Genomic DNA, 15,832 nt, shown 5'->3' on the forward strand with positions numbered 1-15,832 from the left:
AGAAGACAACAATCCTCACAAAAATTAACTCTGAAAGCAGCAAGGCAGTAAAAAATCAATTTCCCCCTCTTCCCCCCACAGCAGTTAGATGGAACCTTTAATCTCCATGAAAGGAGGTTGAAATAGATTTTGCTGAAAATTGCTGGGGTTACAGTCTGCTGAGTGAATTCACTAAAGGTTCAAATGCTAATAAAAGGTGACCATCACCCCTGAGTAAAATAAGTGAGAAAAGGCAGGATGAAATGTTTCTGCCCAGACAATAATGGAAATGGCAAGATATGGAGGTTTTCAAAAGCTGAGATTTTGAACCTGTCCCCAGACTCATCTGATCTTTGCTTAGGCTGTAGCAATGGCTTTTTTTCTTTTTAAATGAACTGTTATCAACCACCTTTAGAAGCTGTTCAAGTTAGTTAAGAATAACAAAATAAAAAAAAAATGCAAAAAAACTTCGGACTGTGATTTTATTTTTTATCAGTGACAGAAATTTGCCTCTCTTAGCCAGATGTAGAGAAAAACCCCAAACCAAACTCAGAATCAATAGCTGATATCCCTCAGCAGTAAGATAGGAAGGGCTGCTAATTGTGTGATGCCCGGACTAGAGGCTTGGGAAGGAAGTGTTCCATGGATGGGAATGTACCTATTAAAGTAAAAGGTAGCATTTGTCTTTAAGAAATAATCACTATCTTTTTTTGTTCAGTACATTCTTGTTTCTGTGTGACAGATGCCCTTACTGTAAATGACAGCTCAGAGACATGAACAGAAACACCCTTCGTTCCTAATACTACTGGTTTCCTCAGCTGCTTCTTTGGCCCTTCTGTGCCCTGCTTTTCCCAGACAGTATTATCCCCTTTCTACAGCTCTGAGGACCTTACCTGCAGAGCAAGCACATTTCAGAGACTGCCTTTGGAAAGGGGGACGGTAGGTTTTGGTTAGCAGCCCTGTGCTCAGTGGCAGAGGGCCCCACTGTGGAGTCAGGAATGCCTCCGTTTGGGAGCTGAGACACTGCCAGAGGTAATGACCCCTGTGGAAGGAGGCTTCTGTTCACGTACCTGTTTGTGTGACTGGGAGCTCTGGAGAGTCAATATATTCACAATTGGCAAGAGATCATGAGAGGGGATGGCAAAGAATCATTTTCTTTGCTCATGGAGACACTCCAGAAGCTGCTGGTGCAGCACATGGTTACTATACTGGTTCTTAAGCCTGAGGTCTATCTATTGTTAAACAGGCATGAAAAATATTTGTTACCAAAATTATTCTTAACGGGGCAGTTAGAATGCCAGAGATATCCCTGATTAATGTTTCAATCTTCTCTCACAGTCACAGAAAGTCATTTCATCTTGCTTCATCTGTCATTGGATAGAAGCTAGGAAACTTTACTTCAATGTTTTTGAAAAGCTTGATTTTTTTATACAAAAAAGAGGCATTTTTGACTCAAGAAAGATCCCCATTAAAATGAGCAAGAGGTCCAAATGTGAAATATACTTCAAGTCTGGCTCAGAACAAGAACTCTGGTTAACTAATTCAGGAAAACTACAAATTCTTTATGTGCCGGGTAAAGCAGATGGTGTTAAAATTCTTCTTCAGCTTGTCTGGAACGAGAGCATTTCAGCTGCAGTAGCCTCTCCACAGTGTCTGCAATGGTTCTTTCCCCATGCACCTTGTTGTCTCGGGTGCGGATGTTCACTGTTCCACTTGCCTTCTCCTTTTCACCAACAACTAGAAACAATCAAGAGGCAAAAGAATTAACTGTTTTTTCACAATTCTGTCACTTACTTGGAGGGTAGAGTTCCTCTGTCAAAAGTTCCTTCTGCTCTTAATGGACTCCTGATGGTTTTAAGGCCAATGCTAGATCCCCAATTCACACAAGACTAACATGCTGCCTCAAAACATGTACTACAGGATGAGTTTCTAATTTTTCCTGGATTATTCTCTCTGAAAGAGGCTTCTCTTATGCATGCATGCCTAGCTCAGAAGTGTACCACAACTGCAATGAAATGCAATGCATGCAATGAAAACATATTTCTTTTGCTGAAGTAGAAGCAAGAGCGTAAATTATTGGGAGGATGGAAAATCACTTAAAATCTGACTGATGAAGAACAAGAGAGTTCTTATCTATCCCTACACTGCTGACCAGCAGTATCTATCCCTACGCTGAAGACAGCAAAAAGTATCAGAAATGCCTTGGGTCACAGTGATCTCACTTCAGGGACAGCTGTACAAGCCAGGAATGCCTATGATGTCAGCAGGAGAGGTTCTCTACAGTGGAAGCTCTTAGGAACAAAATGACCTAAAACACTGATTAAAACTCTCTGCCTTGCTCACAGAATGATCAAACCCTGTGACAAAAGGGTCAGCCAGTACAAGGTAACTAATACATTACCCAGAATAAAGTTATACTGTGCAAGTTGAGCGTTTCTGATCTTCTTGTTCAGTGTGCACCCAGGATCAACATCAACATCTGCCATAAATCCAGCATCATGAAAGTGCTGCCTGACCTAAGGGAAAAAAAAAATAAATTAAACTGTCACTACTGGATATTCATGACCACGAACTAATCATCACTAGTAGATTTAAACCATTTCAGATTATCTGAACCCTAAAACAAAGGCACTGCTATGGATTCAGGCTTTGGAGATGAGCCCAGTTCCAGAAATAAAAATATGTCAGCTATCATGCAACTATATACACAATAAATAAATATGTAAGCAGTGATGTGAACATCTTATGTTTGGGCTGAATAGTGATTTGAGTTTGATATTGCAAAAGGCAACAGGATGGTGGAGCTAACTGATTAGAAGAGATTTTTAAAAAAAAATTCTTGCGGACTATTTTATTTATATATAATGTGCTTGAAAGAACTACAGGAAAAAGTATGCTGGATGCTAAATATGCAAAGACTCATTTTAACCTTTCTTACTGCTCTGGAAGAGGTACATGGCCATGGGGGACTAGAACCTGAAGGGTTAAGGCAGATTTGAGCAAAAGAAAAACTAAGTTTTCCAAAAATAAAATTCTCACAAAGATCAACATATGTTATTCACATATCCAAAATATAACTCAGGCTACCTTTAAGTGATCTACAACTTCAGCAGCTGATTGTTGTTGTAATACAAAAAATGACTCAATGTAATGTGCAGAGACTTGGAATATGTCTCTGAAATAAATACTATCAATCATTAATAACTAAGTATTTCAGATCAATACGATATACTGAAAACAAAGCCCTGAAACCATATACATCACCTTTCGAGCATATTCATCACATGCTGGTCCTACTGGTACCACCATGACTTGCTGTGGGGACAGCCAGAGTGGCCTTCAATAAACAAACAAAACAAGTTTATATAACTTTCAATGTTTTTTCAGTACAAAAAATACTATTTATGGAGAGGAATCAAATCTACACAAGACACTCTTAAAGCTAGCTGCACAGATTAGTTTCAGAGGTGAAGAGAGCCCTATATTCATTACAATTATTTCCCCCAAAGAAATGAGTGTCTAAAAGGATTGCAATGTGGGCACGAACACTTGCTGACTGGAAGACTGCTGTTGTGTTTTTTGAGAGATAACAAAGCCTAATTGACTGAGCTCATTCCTAACTAAGCACAGAAAAACCTTTGCTTTTGAGTCTTGTCATAATCAGAGGGGTCACTCCCACTGGATATCAGCACAGGTAAAGCTGATCACCTACATAAATGACTCTTTACAAGATGGTCCTGCTGCAAAAGCAGTTGGGATGCATATGCCATGGGCAGACTAGCTGTATGCTGCACTGGCAGTATCATATAGAATCTACCATACCTTGAATCATTCCATATCTAAGGAAAATGGTTCAGAAGAAATTGCCTTGTGGCATTCCTAGGTATTTTGCCCTGGCAATCAAGTTGAACAAACAGACCCCCTTGACTCTGCAGTACTTGGGGCTAATTTCTCTCCTACATGGAGAGTTTGAACTGGAATAACTTTCCAACGTTACCATTTGCCTCCATAGTTCTCAGTTAGAATGGCAATCATTCTCTCCACAGATCCCAAGATAGCCCGGTGAATGATAACTGGTCTCGTCTTGTCATTGCCATCATGGCTGTAAAGAAATGCTTATGTAAGTTTTTTCCTTGATTCAACCTTATGCCTGTAAGTGTCACTGAAATTAGATTACACAGGAGTTAAAACCACCAGCCTTTGTGCTCACCTGACAAAGGTGAGATTAAATCTGATTGGCAACTGGAAGTCAAGCTGAATTGTAGCACATTGGTGGTAGCGGCCAATGGCATCCTTAATCTGAATGTCGATCTGAAGAACAGAAAGATAAACTTTTACAGTTAAGAGACAAGCATTCCCCTCTGAAAGCAAATTCATTGTTTTGAGATGGAGTTTCACTCAGTGCAGAGAATTCTATGCAGTTTTAAATAGCATAGTTTTACTTCAGCCTTCATTAGGCTTGAAGTGATTTTCAGGTTCTGATGCATAAAATGTTAGAGCTAAAACAGGGTAACTAGAAAAATAATATTCAGGAAGGAACTTACATTTAATGTCTCAGACTATATTAATGAGTTTCAGTATGGAACTTTCATGGGCCTTTTCACTAAATGAATACAGCAGACTGTAAATACAGAACTAAACAGATTTCCCCACAAATGAGATTTCTTCAGCCTTTGCCAGAAGTGGCAAATTCACACTTCTTTATTATGCAGTATTTGAAGACTTTGTAGCTTGTGTTACAAATTCAGAGCATGAACACACGACAAGAATCTGTTAAAGAGTTCACTTACCAGCAGGAACTCCTATCAATGAGAAACACTTGCTCTGACCTAGGAGTCCAGCCTGTTCTTTCTTTTGTATTTAACACTTAAATCCTGAGTACACTTATGATACAACTTAGACAGAGAAGGTTTACAGAAAATAATAGACTTAAGTGTCCTGACCATACTTATTTATTACATTGCTCAATTACTCATCATTTTACCAGTATATAATCAGGCTATATATTGAGGCAGTATGCCTTATTTTAATTCATGTAATAAACAAACAGATCAGTGTTTTAACAACACAAGATCTAAATGTCTTTCAATTTTGCATCCAGAATGCAGTTTATTGGAATTCAGCCAGTCACCAAAGAGCTTCTAATCAAAATAAATTATTTACAATCTAATTTAATTCCAAATCCAGACTACATGAACAGCAAGTATTAGATGAATTAATTCTAACAAAGGTTTCTGAATAGTTGTCTTCCTTCAATCAAATACGGAAATTACTAAATATTAGCTGCTATAACACATTTTACCTACAAGACACAAACCAAAACTGATTCAAGTGGCACATAAATAAAGAAATCAGAACCAGCTTACTAGGTAAGAACAGAAAAGTAAATGTAATGTAGGCATATTAAGGCAAGATTTAAAGCCACTTCATAATGCTCTGTCCTTGCATGCAAAGATAACAATGAAATTTCTAAAAAGCTTTTAATTTGTCCCAACTGAGGAGACTGTTCTTAAGAAACCAAACAAGTTTACATGATCAATGTAAATCAAGATGGGGATTTTTAAACTACCAAAACCCACCACTAACTCAACGCAACTTCAAAACTGGGCAGTTAAAGGAACAAAAATTTGTTTAACCAGTAAGTTTACTTTTGATTTTCTCCTGACTTAGGATTCACTTACTGCTGAAAAGATTATTTCCAACGCAGAAGTTGCTCTGCTAAAACAGGTCTTACAGTGCCACCTTGTGTTTACGTCACCCACTAAACCAGCCACACGTTTAAGCAGCAGATGAATAGTTTCTTCATGTAAAATTAATTAAATGAGTGTTAAAACAGTTAAAATTATGTGAAAACCAGACTCACAGAAGATTATTTCTCTAAGTATGTTAGAGTTTATGTATCTGGACAAACAGAGAATTGCAATCAGACAGCACTTTAAAATGGGTAACAAAAAAATAATCCCTTCTTCCTCATCCCAGCCTTTTGCCTTATCCAAACGGAATTAAAAGCCAAATCCTGCTAGGGGTTAGCAACACACTAACCTTAGGTCCATAGAAAGCTCCATCACCGGGGTTTAACTCCCACTTCTCACCAAAGGCATTGAGGCTGTTTTCAAGTTGCTGGAGATAAAGGACACCATGCTCAGTGTTTACACATTAGTTTCAGGTCAGCCTGCACCTACAAATAGGTGATCCTAACAAATTCTCACTGCTTCTTGGTTACTGCTGAAACACATTTATTTTCTGAAAAAGGGAAGTATTGGAAGAAAATGCTAAAAAAAATTTAAATTTCTTCAAATTTAAACACACAAAATTAATGCGCTCATTTTGGAAGAGGCTAAATCAAGCATTAGCTAAAACAAGAACTTTTTATATTAAATTCGAAGTTCATAATTAATGTTGAGATGATATCTGCCCTGGTACACCAAACGTCTATTCCTGCCCTATCTTCTCCCCAGCACTGCACCTGCAGTGGCCAACCCCACTCCTTTCAGCCTGACTTTTGGGAGATGGCTTCAAGTGTTATTACAAGGGTTGCCAGAATTGATTCCCTCCTTCCTTTTTAATTATCAAAAAAAGACAAGGACAAAGAATTCATTTGATGCTTACACGGAGACTGCCTCTATATTGAGAGCAAATTATTTACAGCAGCCAGACTGAACTGAAGACAGTTATTAAAGTTATATTGCTCATGCCCAGCCCAGCTTCACTGCACCTCCCAGGAGGCAGTAAGTTCTTCCAGAAGATGCAGCCTTACATCATTGAAAAGAATAAAACTACTGTTTTACCTTTTCAGCTTGATTCCACACTTCAATATCTCCCAGGTACTTTTCAGGACGAGTGGAGAGATTCAGTTTAAATGAAAATCCAAAGACATCATACACGGTACGCAAGAACTCCAGACAGCTCTTTATCTCCTCTTCAATCTTGATGGTAATAGAAATCATGTCTCAAAAATGGAAATCTCAGTGTACCTGATTTTAATACCCAGTTTCACTTAGCAGCAGCCCTCACCTGCTCCATAGCACAAAAGATGTGAGCATCGTCCTGCTGGAACCGGCGTACTCGGGTGAGTCCTGTGAGAGCTCCTGACAGCTCGTTGCGATGCAGGACACCAAAGTCTGCCAACCGCAATGGCAGCTCGCGCCACGACCTCGGGCGATGGTCAAACATAAGGCTGAAGGAAAAGTTTATTATTTGAAGCTCATTGAGAACCAAAATTCTAAAAAGAACAGTCTGTGAGAAAAAGCCAGCGATGAAGCACATGCCCATAAAGCCATCAGTGTAATCTGGACAGAGCCATCAGACTTATCTAGATTTCTCACGAAAACAATCTCCTTTTACAGCTGGTAAGCATTCCCTTCCTCACAGAGAGGAGATAAAACAGCTCCTAAAACTGAGCATTGAAAGCTGAATGCCTGAACTGCCACAAAACTGACAATGCCCCAGTAATGATGGGGTCACTCTAAGGACGGTAAAATGACATGACATTTCTCAGTGTCTCAAGTGGAAAGAGTATGTAGACAGCAAGACATAGAATTACATCATTCCTGACAGAATGAATAACTGAAGGTAGCCATCTTTATAATTACGCAGGCAAAGGAAGCAGAGTGGGTTTCATTTGGGATTTTTTTCAAACAGCACAATCTCTGGTAACCTGAATTTGCTATGTATTTACCAGTGTCCTGGACAGTTCATAGGCTTCAGAGCAAAGATTTCTTTCTCCACTTCAAAGGAAAACATATTGTCACTGTAATGCTGCCAGTGCCCTGAAGTCATCCACAGTTTGCTGTTGAAAACATTTGGAGTGACAACCTCCTGGAATCCACGTTTTCGATACTCACTCTAGAAGAGGCATAGTACATAAAATAATTAATAAAGAAAACAAAGGTAAGCATCAGCTTCAATCTGCAGCTGTAGAAATATAAAACTGATGCCATACAGAAGTCCCCATGACTTAGGAAGGGAAGGGAGAAAGGAAGACAAGTTGGGCATGCCAGGATACATCCCTTCTGCCACCCTTCCCCCAAACAATCTCTCTAGTAGAAAGTAAGCAAGAAGAACAAATTTCCTCCCTACAAGCAATGCAGCAGTCTGTAATTACTCAATGACCCTTGATGTATTACACTGCAGTCCAAATATACAGTAATAAGACAGACTTCAGGATTCTTTCTCTATATATATTTTCAAAACAAATAGGTCTACAAGACCAAATGACGTTTGAATATTGTGAAGTTTGTTGTTTATTATAACGAAACAATATGCATCAATGAAAATCAGCAGTAGTAGTATGAGTTTAGCTCTACTATCAGATGTCGAAGAATTCCTATGACAAAGCATCTTTATCACAGCTTTAACAGCAGGCATAAAGTTTCATGCCGGTAAATGTAGCGTGCTGCTACATATTTTTTTTAAATTATGCAATTTCTCCTACAAGATTTCCAAAAGATATTACTTACCCGTATAAATTCAATTAATGTGTTGTAAATGTAAGCTCCTTTTGGCAGGAAGAAACAGCTACCAGGGCTGAGCTCATGGAAGAAAAACAATTCTTGGTCCTGCAGGAAAATATTACTTTAAAAACTTAGTATTTGCACTCTACCTTTTTCATTTTACATTCACAAATGAACTGCTACTGACTGGGCATCACTAACAAGAGTTTCAAAAAGAAAAACATGGGGAAAAAAAAGCAATATCCAATATACCAGATGCATTTTCACTAGTACTTTTATGTCTGTCAGCAGTTGCAGGGGAAAGATTTTTTTCAGTTTCCTGTTCCACTCACTACTGATGTGCCAAAACTTTATACCTAACTCTGAACTGTGTCCCCACAGTTCCCTCTGCACATTGACAAGTATATGATTAGTTCTGCTTCTGCAGCAGATCTTTATTTATCTATACATGTGTGAACTACAGCTGGTTAATGTTGTTACAAACAGGTGCACACACCTGAGGTCTGCATATGGGGAATTTTATCATGCTGTACTAGCAGCAAACATTTTAACCCTGTTCAGAACTATCACTTACCTAACAGGGGTTTCCATCTGAAAACAAACCCAAAAACCAGCCATCTGAAAACACAGCTGTATACTGCAGATTCTGAAATCATGCAGAAGGAAAGAACTGCATGCTCAGGCTGCAGCAAACTGTGTAGGAATGAGCACTGCCTGCAGACCGTGGCTTTTTATTCATATGGGTCGCAGACTGAAGTCTATATTCTGTTCTGATCAATGTGTGCTATAAGGACGTCACTGTGTTTAAAGCATTAAAAAGTTATTATTCATTTCAGGACTTTGATGGTCACAAGGAAAGCAGATGACTTCACAACAACTGAAAATAAAATTGTGTCACACCTTGGCTGTGACAGCAAATATAGGCTGTCTCCAATATGCTTTCAATTAAGGGGTTACATCCCCACAGTGCTTCTGAAACATGTTACTAGAAAAGCTGTCTCACCCGTCCTATTTTTCTGTGATCTCTGCTTTTAGCCTCCTCCTGGAATTTCTCCCACTCCTTCAGCATTTTTGTATCTGGGAATGAAATTCCATAGATCCTCTGGAGGGACTCCATATCAGCTTTGCCTTCCCAATAGGTAGAAGAATTCTGCATGCAAAAAGAAATGAAACACTGAAGAAAGGGAGAAGCCTCCGCATTTTACTTCTTCTGCCTGCTACGAAAAGGCATGCAATTATTAATAAATCATTACTGTGGAACAACCGTAAATCATAAGGAGAATTTTAATGTGAAATTGAGAGCACTGATTGAAAAAGTCCTCAAAGGTAAACACAGTACGTAAAAATGGTTTCAGGTTCTTGTCTTTTTTAAAAGCCAACCTGCTTCGTAGCTATCTTATTCCAACTATTTATTCACAAAGAGCTATAATCATCAGCTGAGAAAAAAACCTGTAAACTCTAAGTTCAGCCAGACCTTAAACCAAACTCACACTCTTGCGCTGGAAGTGCAAGCCCTGGACACTTAGTTGGGCTTCACACCATGTGAGTATCATTCTAGCATACAACCTTTCACAAACTGTAACACCAAGTTTTTGGTCATTTCACAGTACCCATTTCCCAGTACATTCCTGGCTAAGCCCACAGACAGCAACACATCTGAAGTGTTGCAGTGAAAACATTTGTCTAAGGCAGTTCCAGCACTTACCTTGTGAATTTTTATGGTCTTTATCTTGCCAGTATGTCTGACATGAGGCCCTCTGCATAAATCTATCAGAGGACCACACCTAAGAAAAGGAAAGAATTTATTTGATATATTTAATCCTAGTGCCATAAATCCAGTAATATTGTGATCCACACATAATTAATTACCTGTATACTGTAGTAGTTGGGGTATTGACCTTCTCATTCAGGATGCGACACTTGAATTTATTATACTGAGAAGAAAAGTAGCACATACTTGTTAACTCCTTGTTAAAAAAAGAGAAGTGGCCAACAGTTTAAATTATTTGCAAACCTGATGCTATGTTGCATCAGAACAGGCCTGTAAAGGAGATAGACAGGAGGACAGACAGTAGTGGAGCCAAGAAGCCCAGCAAGCAGGCTGTGCAATCTGTGTCTTTGGAAGTTTTGAAGGCCCAGCTGGACAAGCCCAGGAAACCTGGTCTGACCTCAGTGTCCCGATGTCTGACCCCATATCCTGTGCATGTGACTGGACTGGATACCTACAGAGGTAGCTTCCAACCTGAATGATACTATGATTCTCCTGATGTCCTAATAGTGAAAACTCATTAACATCTACCTCAGGCATGCCAAAAAATTATTTGGAGCTAGATACTAGAGGGAAAGGGTGAGGTTTCAGTGTCGCTTGGACTCTTTTAGAGTCTAAAAAATGTTTTATGAAGCTCTCTGAATGCAGTAGCAACATATGCAGTCACAGTATCACCACAGACAAGGTAACACAACATAACTGCACACATAATATGTTGCAAATTCACATTTCTGGGAAGTAAATAAAGAATGTGGCTTCAGAGAATTTAGTTAGATCACCCTGGGGAAGCATGAGAGTTCTCACAGATTCAGAAAATCAGAACACCTATTTCCAAGAACCTAAGAATTACTTCCTTTTTTTTTTTTTTTTTTTTTTGGTTAAATATCACAAAGGAGTTTCATATCACCTGAAAAAGTTAATTTGATATACTTTCTTCTACCACTAATAAAACATGCCCTGAAGTTACAAATACTTAAAAGACTAATTGCACGAGGCTAGAAACAACTTTCTGTAACAGCCCACCTTAAACATTTCAAGCAATGTTTCCTTCTTAACTTCCAGTCTTTCAAAGGCTTGTTTCTCCTTCATTATCTTCTTGCATAATGCTTCCAAAGCAGAGAAGTCATTACTTGATACACCCCTAAAATAAACACATACTGAGAAGTGAGTAATTTGTGCTTTCATTTGCAATTTGTAATCCAGGTGCAATGCACCAACCTGTGGCTGGAATGCCTCGCAAGAAACCAAAGCCATCGGCAGCAGTACATATGATTTTGTTCTAGGAACAAGCACACAGCAGGAATTTTGCTGTGATTGCCATCCACCCCCAGCTCCTAAAAAAACCAAAAATACAAAACCTACCCTTCCTCAAGAAACATGTCATAATAAAATCCATTTTCTATCGGTGGGCCATAGCACAAACAGCCACCATAGATTCGTTCCATAGCTTCACCCATTATGTGAGCACTTGAATGCCAGTAGACCTAACAGAAGTAAAAAAGAGAAGGGATCAGTCTGAATACATGCAACACATTTCCAATTGTTTTATTTAAAATCTTTTCTTAAACACTTGCTTTCAAGGATACTTTAGGCACATCCCACATTACAGCAGTGTGCAGAACAGAAGTGACCTGCCCAGCAGCACTCTCATCCTCAGCATCAATGTTTCCAAAAGGCAGCATTTCCACTGGAAAACTGTGGAAATGGAAAACTTACATTCTGGTAGCAAACAATTCTTACTTTCAACTATTGCTGACACTATATAATTATTGTCAAGAAGCCAAGGAACTAATTTAGAAACCTTTTTTTCTATGAAATTTAATCAATCAGATCTGCATAACAACCACGAGATGCGCTCTCAAAATAAGGCTGTGGCTCTAATCCAGCAGTCTTACGCATGGGAAATCCTGCACACTCCATCCTGTAGAACACCTGAGGTTTTGACAAAACCAAATCTCCTTAGAGTTACTCTGCCTTGGTTAGCACAGATTGGTATCACAAATTGGGAGCTGTCATTTAGCCAATAGGAAAACACTAGGTTTGAATGTAAGACTTCTGTGATGAGTTTGACTGACAGTTTCTTGTACCAACAGATTTTTTTCTAAAGAACCTATTCACAAATTTACTGGCTGTGCACATTTATCTGATTGAGTAGCCAAAATAAAAAAGTAGATACTTTTGCATACACCAAGAAAAAGAGCAGTCTATTCAATACATTTATGATTCTACATAGAAAGTATTTTTCTAGTCAGCTTTGTTCCCAAAATCAGTGCTGAAGATGTTCAAAAGACCTACTTTACATTAACATGAAGGCTGAAAATACAAGTTTTTAACAAGAACTACAGCAACTGCAAGCAGACCTGGCTACAATACACAGCAGAATGTACATATCTGTAGTATCACAACCCCTCTGGTAAGGAACTACGAGGAAATGCAGATATACCTAAACCACAAACCTCTTCTCTTCATCTTCTGAGCACAATAACTATTTAAGTAAATGCAAGAGGCTGAGTTAAATGTAAACCTGAAACAAAAAAAATGTTTTGGTAAAAGATACTCACTGCTTGAGCCTCTTCATCTTCAAACTTAAGCAGCTCCAAGGAACAATCCTCCTCCAAAGGACGGTCCAGATCCCAAACCACCTTGTTGACTTTGGCAATAACTGTGTTGTCAGCTAATCCCTGACTACAGAACAAACACACAAGTACAATTATAAAAAAGCATACTGTATTTTGAAATCAAGCTAAAGTTCTCCAAATTTGCCTTCTAGTTTGAATAAGACTTAAGAGTGCTCAGAATGGATATAATATCATAAACAACATCTAAATAAATGACCAGTTTAGCCAGTCCTGAACATTCATGAAACACCCTATATATAATTTAGGGACATGGGAAGAAAACTGCTGTATACTTAACCTTCACGCATACTTGACTTAGAGGCAGCATCCTCCAAGAACAAACCTGACTTCACAATCCTATTGCAATATAAGAGAGAACCAGTCTCTTAAAAGTTACCAAGTACCATTTTTTACATAGAAGCTTTACTGTTTATCTCCGCTAGGCAAAATACCCTTTTCATGATCTCAAATAACAGAAGCAAAGAAGGTTACAATGACATGGTACCTCATTATGGACAGGAAAAAAGAAAGAAAAATAAAGAGGCATTCCACCTTCAGGAATCACCCGATCTGTGCAATTTTAACTGTCAGGGTGTTCACCGTGTATCATTCAAAAATACTCCACAGAAAGTATGAGTAACCTGGAGAAGTGCAACACTCTTTTTAATAGACATCTCCCATGCAACTGAAAGTGAATACTCATATTGTTAAATTTCTGTGTAATCAATTGAAACATCACCCAGCTGTTACCTTCCTCAGGTCAATGCAAACTGGTTTGCAGTGGTAACATTCTATGTGGTAATTTATTAGCGAATCAGTTCTTAATGCAACAACAGTACTTGGATGGAAAAACACGCTATTAGAATATGTCAAAACCCATTATTTTTATTTTTATTTAATTTTAGAAACTGTATCTTTATAAGGGAAAAGAAAATTGCACTCCAAAACTAAAACCCTACTAGTTACCTTCAGTTTATTGTATACAAGATGCTTTAAGAAGACTTGAGATCAATGACAAAGAAATTATACATTACCCATCACCTTAAACTCACTGTCTGAAAATGATTGTGTATAATCCCAGAAAAGAAACATACCTAATTCCACAAGCAATTTGATAAGGAGTAGTCTTCCAGGATTCAGCATCAACCTTCTTGCCATCAGGTAATGTAACTTTAATGGGTTTACTGTCATTTGCAGCTCTTTCTGCAAGGAGTGCATCATGTTCAGCCTTAAGTTTACTGTACATCTCTAAACGCTCATTGATAAATGCAGGCCAGGGATTCAGCTGTATATAATAAAGACAAAGAAAACTATTAATCTGATAGCACATCATGTCGAGAACGCTAACATAACAGATAAACTTTTCATAAGCAGCTATGTCGCGGTATCTACATATGCGCTATATGTACATACATGCTAAATGTGATCACCATTATTTCAGGTTGTATAGTATTAATTATGCCATAAGACCACAGGGCTTCAGCTTAATGAAATCTGTACCACTGTACACCTGTTCAATAAACCTCACAGGTTACCAAACAACTACACCATCTAATAAACTACACAAGGACAAAAGTTAAGCAGAAAAGACTGCGTAAGTTCAATGTAAAACAAGATTTTTCTTATTAGGTCAAAAAACTGAGTGAACACTCTAGTCTGAGCCTCCCAGACAGGAACTGACTCCAGTTTAAACACGTGTAATGACGTCAGGACCATCCGCCTGGGCACAGCCAACGTTGCACAGCCATGCACTTGGCTCAGGACTGCTGCTGACTAGCAGCTGGCCCTCCGTGGAGTCAGAGGGATCTGTGTTTGCCCAACAGGAAGATGAAAAAGACGAGGACACCTGAAGCAGGCGTTCTTCACCTCGAAGATCTGTTGCCTGCTTCCCGCTGCAAAGAGGTACAGGGAAAAGCATCACCTAGCCCAGCTATGGGAATCTGAGCTGTTCTCCTATTACACCAATGCAACTTAATATAAAAAACAAGGCACACTGTCGGAGGTGTAACTCTAACGCCTGATAAAATACTTCAGAAGGACAAACTGTAGCAACGCCAGCAGCGCACACGGCTGCAACGAGGATCCTGCATCCTCCCAGCCCCGCGGTCGAGCGGCTGCTCACCTCCGACCGCCCTCCATCGCCAGCCCCTTCCTTCATCTTCTTCTTCCCGCAGTCTGCTTTCTTCTCTTCCCCAGCGTCCACCTGCTGAAGGCGAGCACCGTTCAGTCATGCCCCGGCAGCCCATCACACCTAAGGTGCTTTAACTCCCCTCTGCCCCACACACCGCGGAAAAGACCCTAACTCCTTTGTCCCGCAAAACCTGCGTGTCCTCAGCTCGCCCCTCCTTTTCTTTGGGTGAACACCCCACCGGCTCCCGCAGCTGGGGAAATCCTCGAGAAGAGGCCCAACTTCCCCCGCCGGCCTCCTGACAGGGCCCCCCGCGCTGCCGAGCCGCGGCGCGGGGCCCACCTGACTGTCAGCGCCCGCCATGGCCGCACGCAGCCTCCCGGGAAGGGGCGGGCGCGGCCCGGCGCAGGCGCCGCTCGGCCCGCGGCTGATGCAACCGGGGCTGGTCGCGCCGGCCTGGCTCGGCCCGGCTGCAGCGGTGCCAATGGAGCCGAGAAGGCCAGCGGTGCTGTCCAGGGCCACCTTGCGGTGGTACGAGCGAAGGCGACCCGTGATGGGCTGCGGCGGCTGGCGACGTGGCTCAGGCCGTGTCGTTGTCCGTGCCCGTAAGGGCGGAGAGTGCGCCCCGGCGCTCGCACAACCGCGCTCTGCTCGCTGTCGCGGGAAGAATTACAGAGTCAATTAAGTTGGAAAAGATCCCCGAGATCAGCGAGTCCGACCTCTGACCGAAGGTCACCTTGTCAAGTAGACCACGGCGATAAGTGCCACGTCCGGTCTTTGCTTGAACACCTCCAAGGGACGGTGACTCCCACCACCCCTGCGAGCAGCCTGATCGAATCGCCCTTTCCTAATGTACAGCCTAAACCTCCCATGATGTAGCTGAAGA

At 40.3% G+C, this 15,832-nt stretch overlaps 1 protein-coding gene across 4 annotated transcripts; it reads right to left on the reverse strand.

Annotated features, from left to right (window-relative positions):
* Positions 1-447: 447 nt before the first annotated feature.
* Positions 448-15,334, reverse strand: TARS1 (threonyl-tRNA synthetase 1). Of its 4 annotated transcripts, none has more exons than XM_040090257.1 (19): positions 15,289-15,334; positions 14,941-15,024; positions 13,913-14,103; positions 12,762-12,885; positions 11,563-11,684; positions 11,224-11,341; positions 10,302-10,366; positions 10,138-10,216; positions 9,436-9,582; positions 8,439-8,537; positions 7,658-7,824; positions 6,994-7,156; positions 6,768-6,905; positions 6,022-6,099; positions 4,190-4,290; positions 3,977-4,081; positions 3,244-3,316; positions 2,381-2,495; positions 448-1,716 (listed from the first exon to the last, which is right to left on the reverse strand). In XM_040090257.1, the coding sequence occupies exons 1-19, from the start codon at positions 15,307-15,309 to the stop codon at positions 1,568-1,570; spliced, it is 2,139 nt and encodes a 712-aa protein (XP_039946191.1). In that variant the 5' UTR covers positions 15,310-15,334; the 3' UTR covers positions 448-1,567. The 4 variants fall into 4 exon arrangements, with proteins under 4 accessions (XP_039946191.1, XP_039946192.1, XP_039946193.1 ...); XM_040090258.1 differs by having other exon boundaries at positions 14,941-15,021; positions 15,289-15,323; XM_040090259.2 differs by lacking the exon at positions 15,289-15,334 and adding an exon at positions 15,104-15,228.
* Between the last annotated feature and the right edge of the window lie 498 nt (positions 15,335-15,832).

Source organism: Hirundo rustica, chromosome Z (assembly GCF_015227805.2).
Source record: "Hirundo rustica isolate bHirRus1 chromosome Z, bHirRus1.pri.v3, whole genome shotgun sequence".
In the NCBI taxonomy this organism is placed as follows: domain Eukaryota; kingdom Metazoa; phylum Chordata; class Aves; order Passeriformes; family Hirundinidae; genus Hirundo; species Hirundo rustica.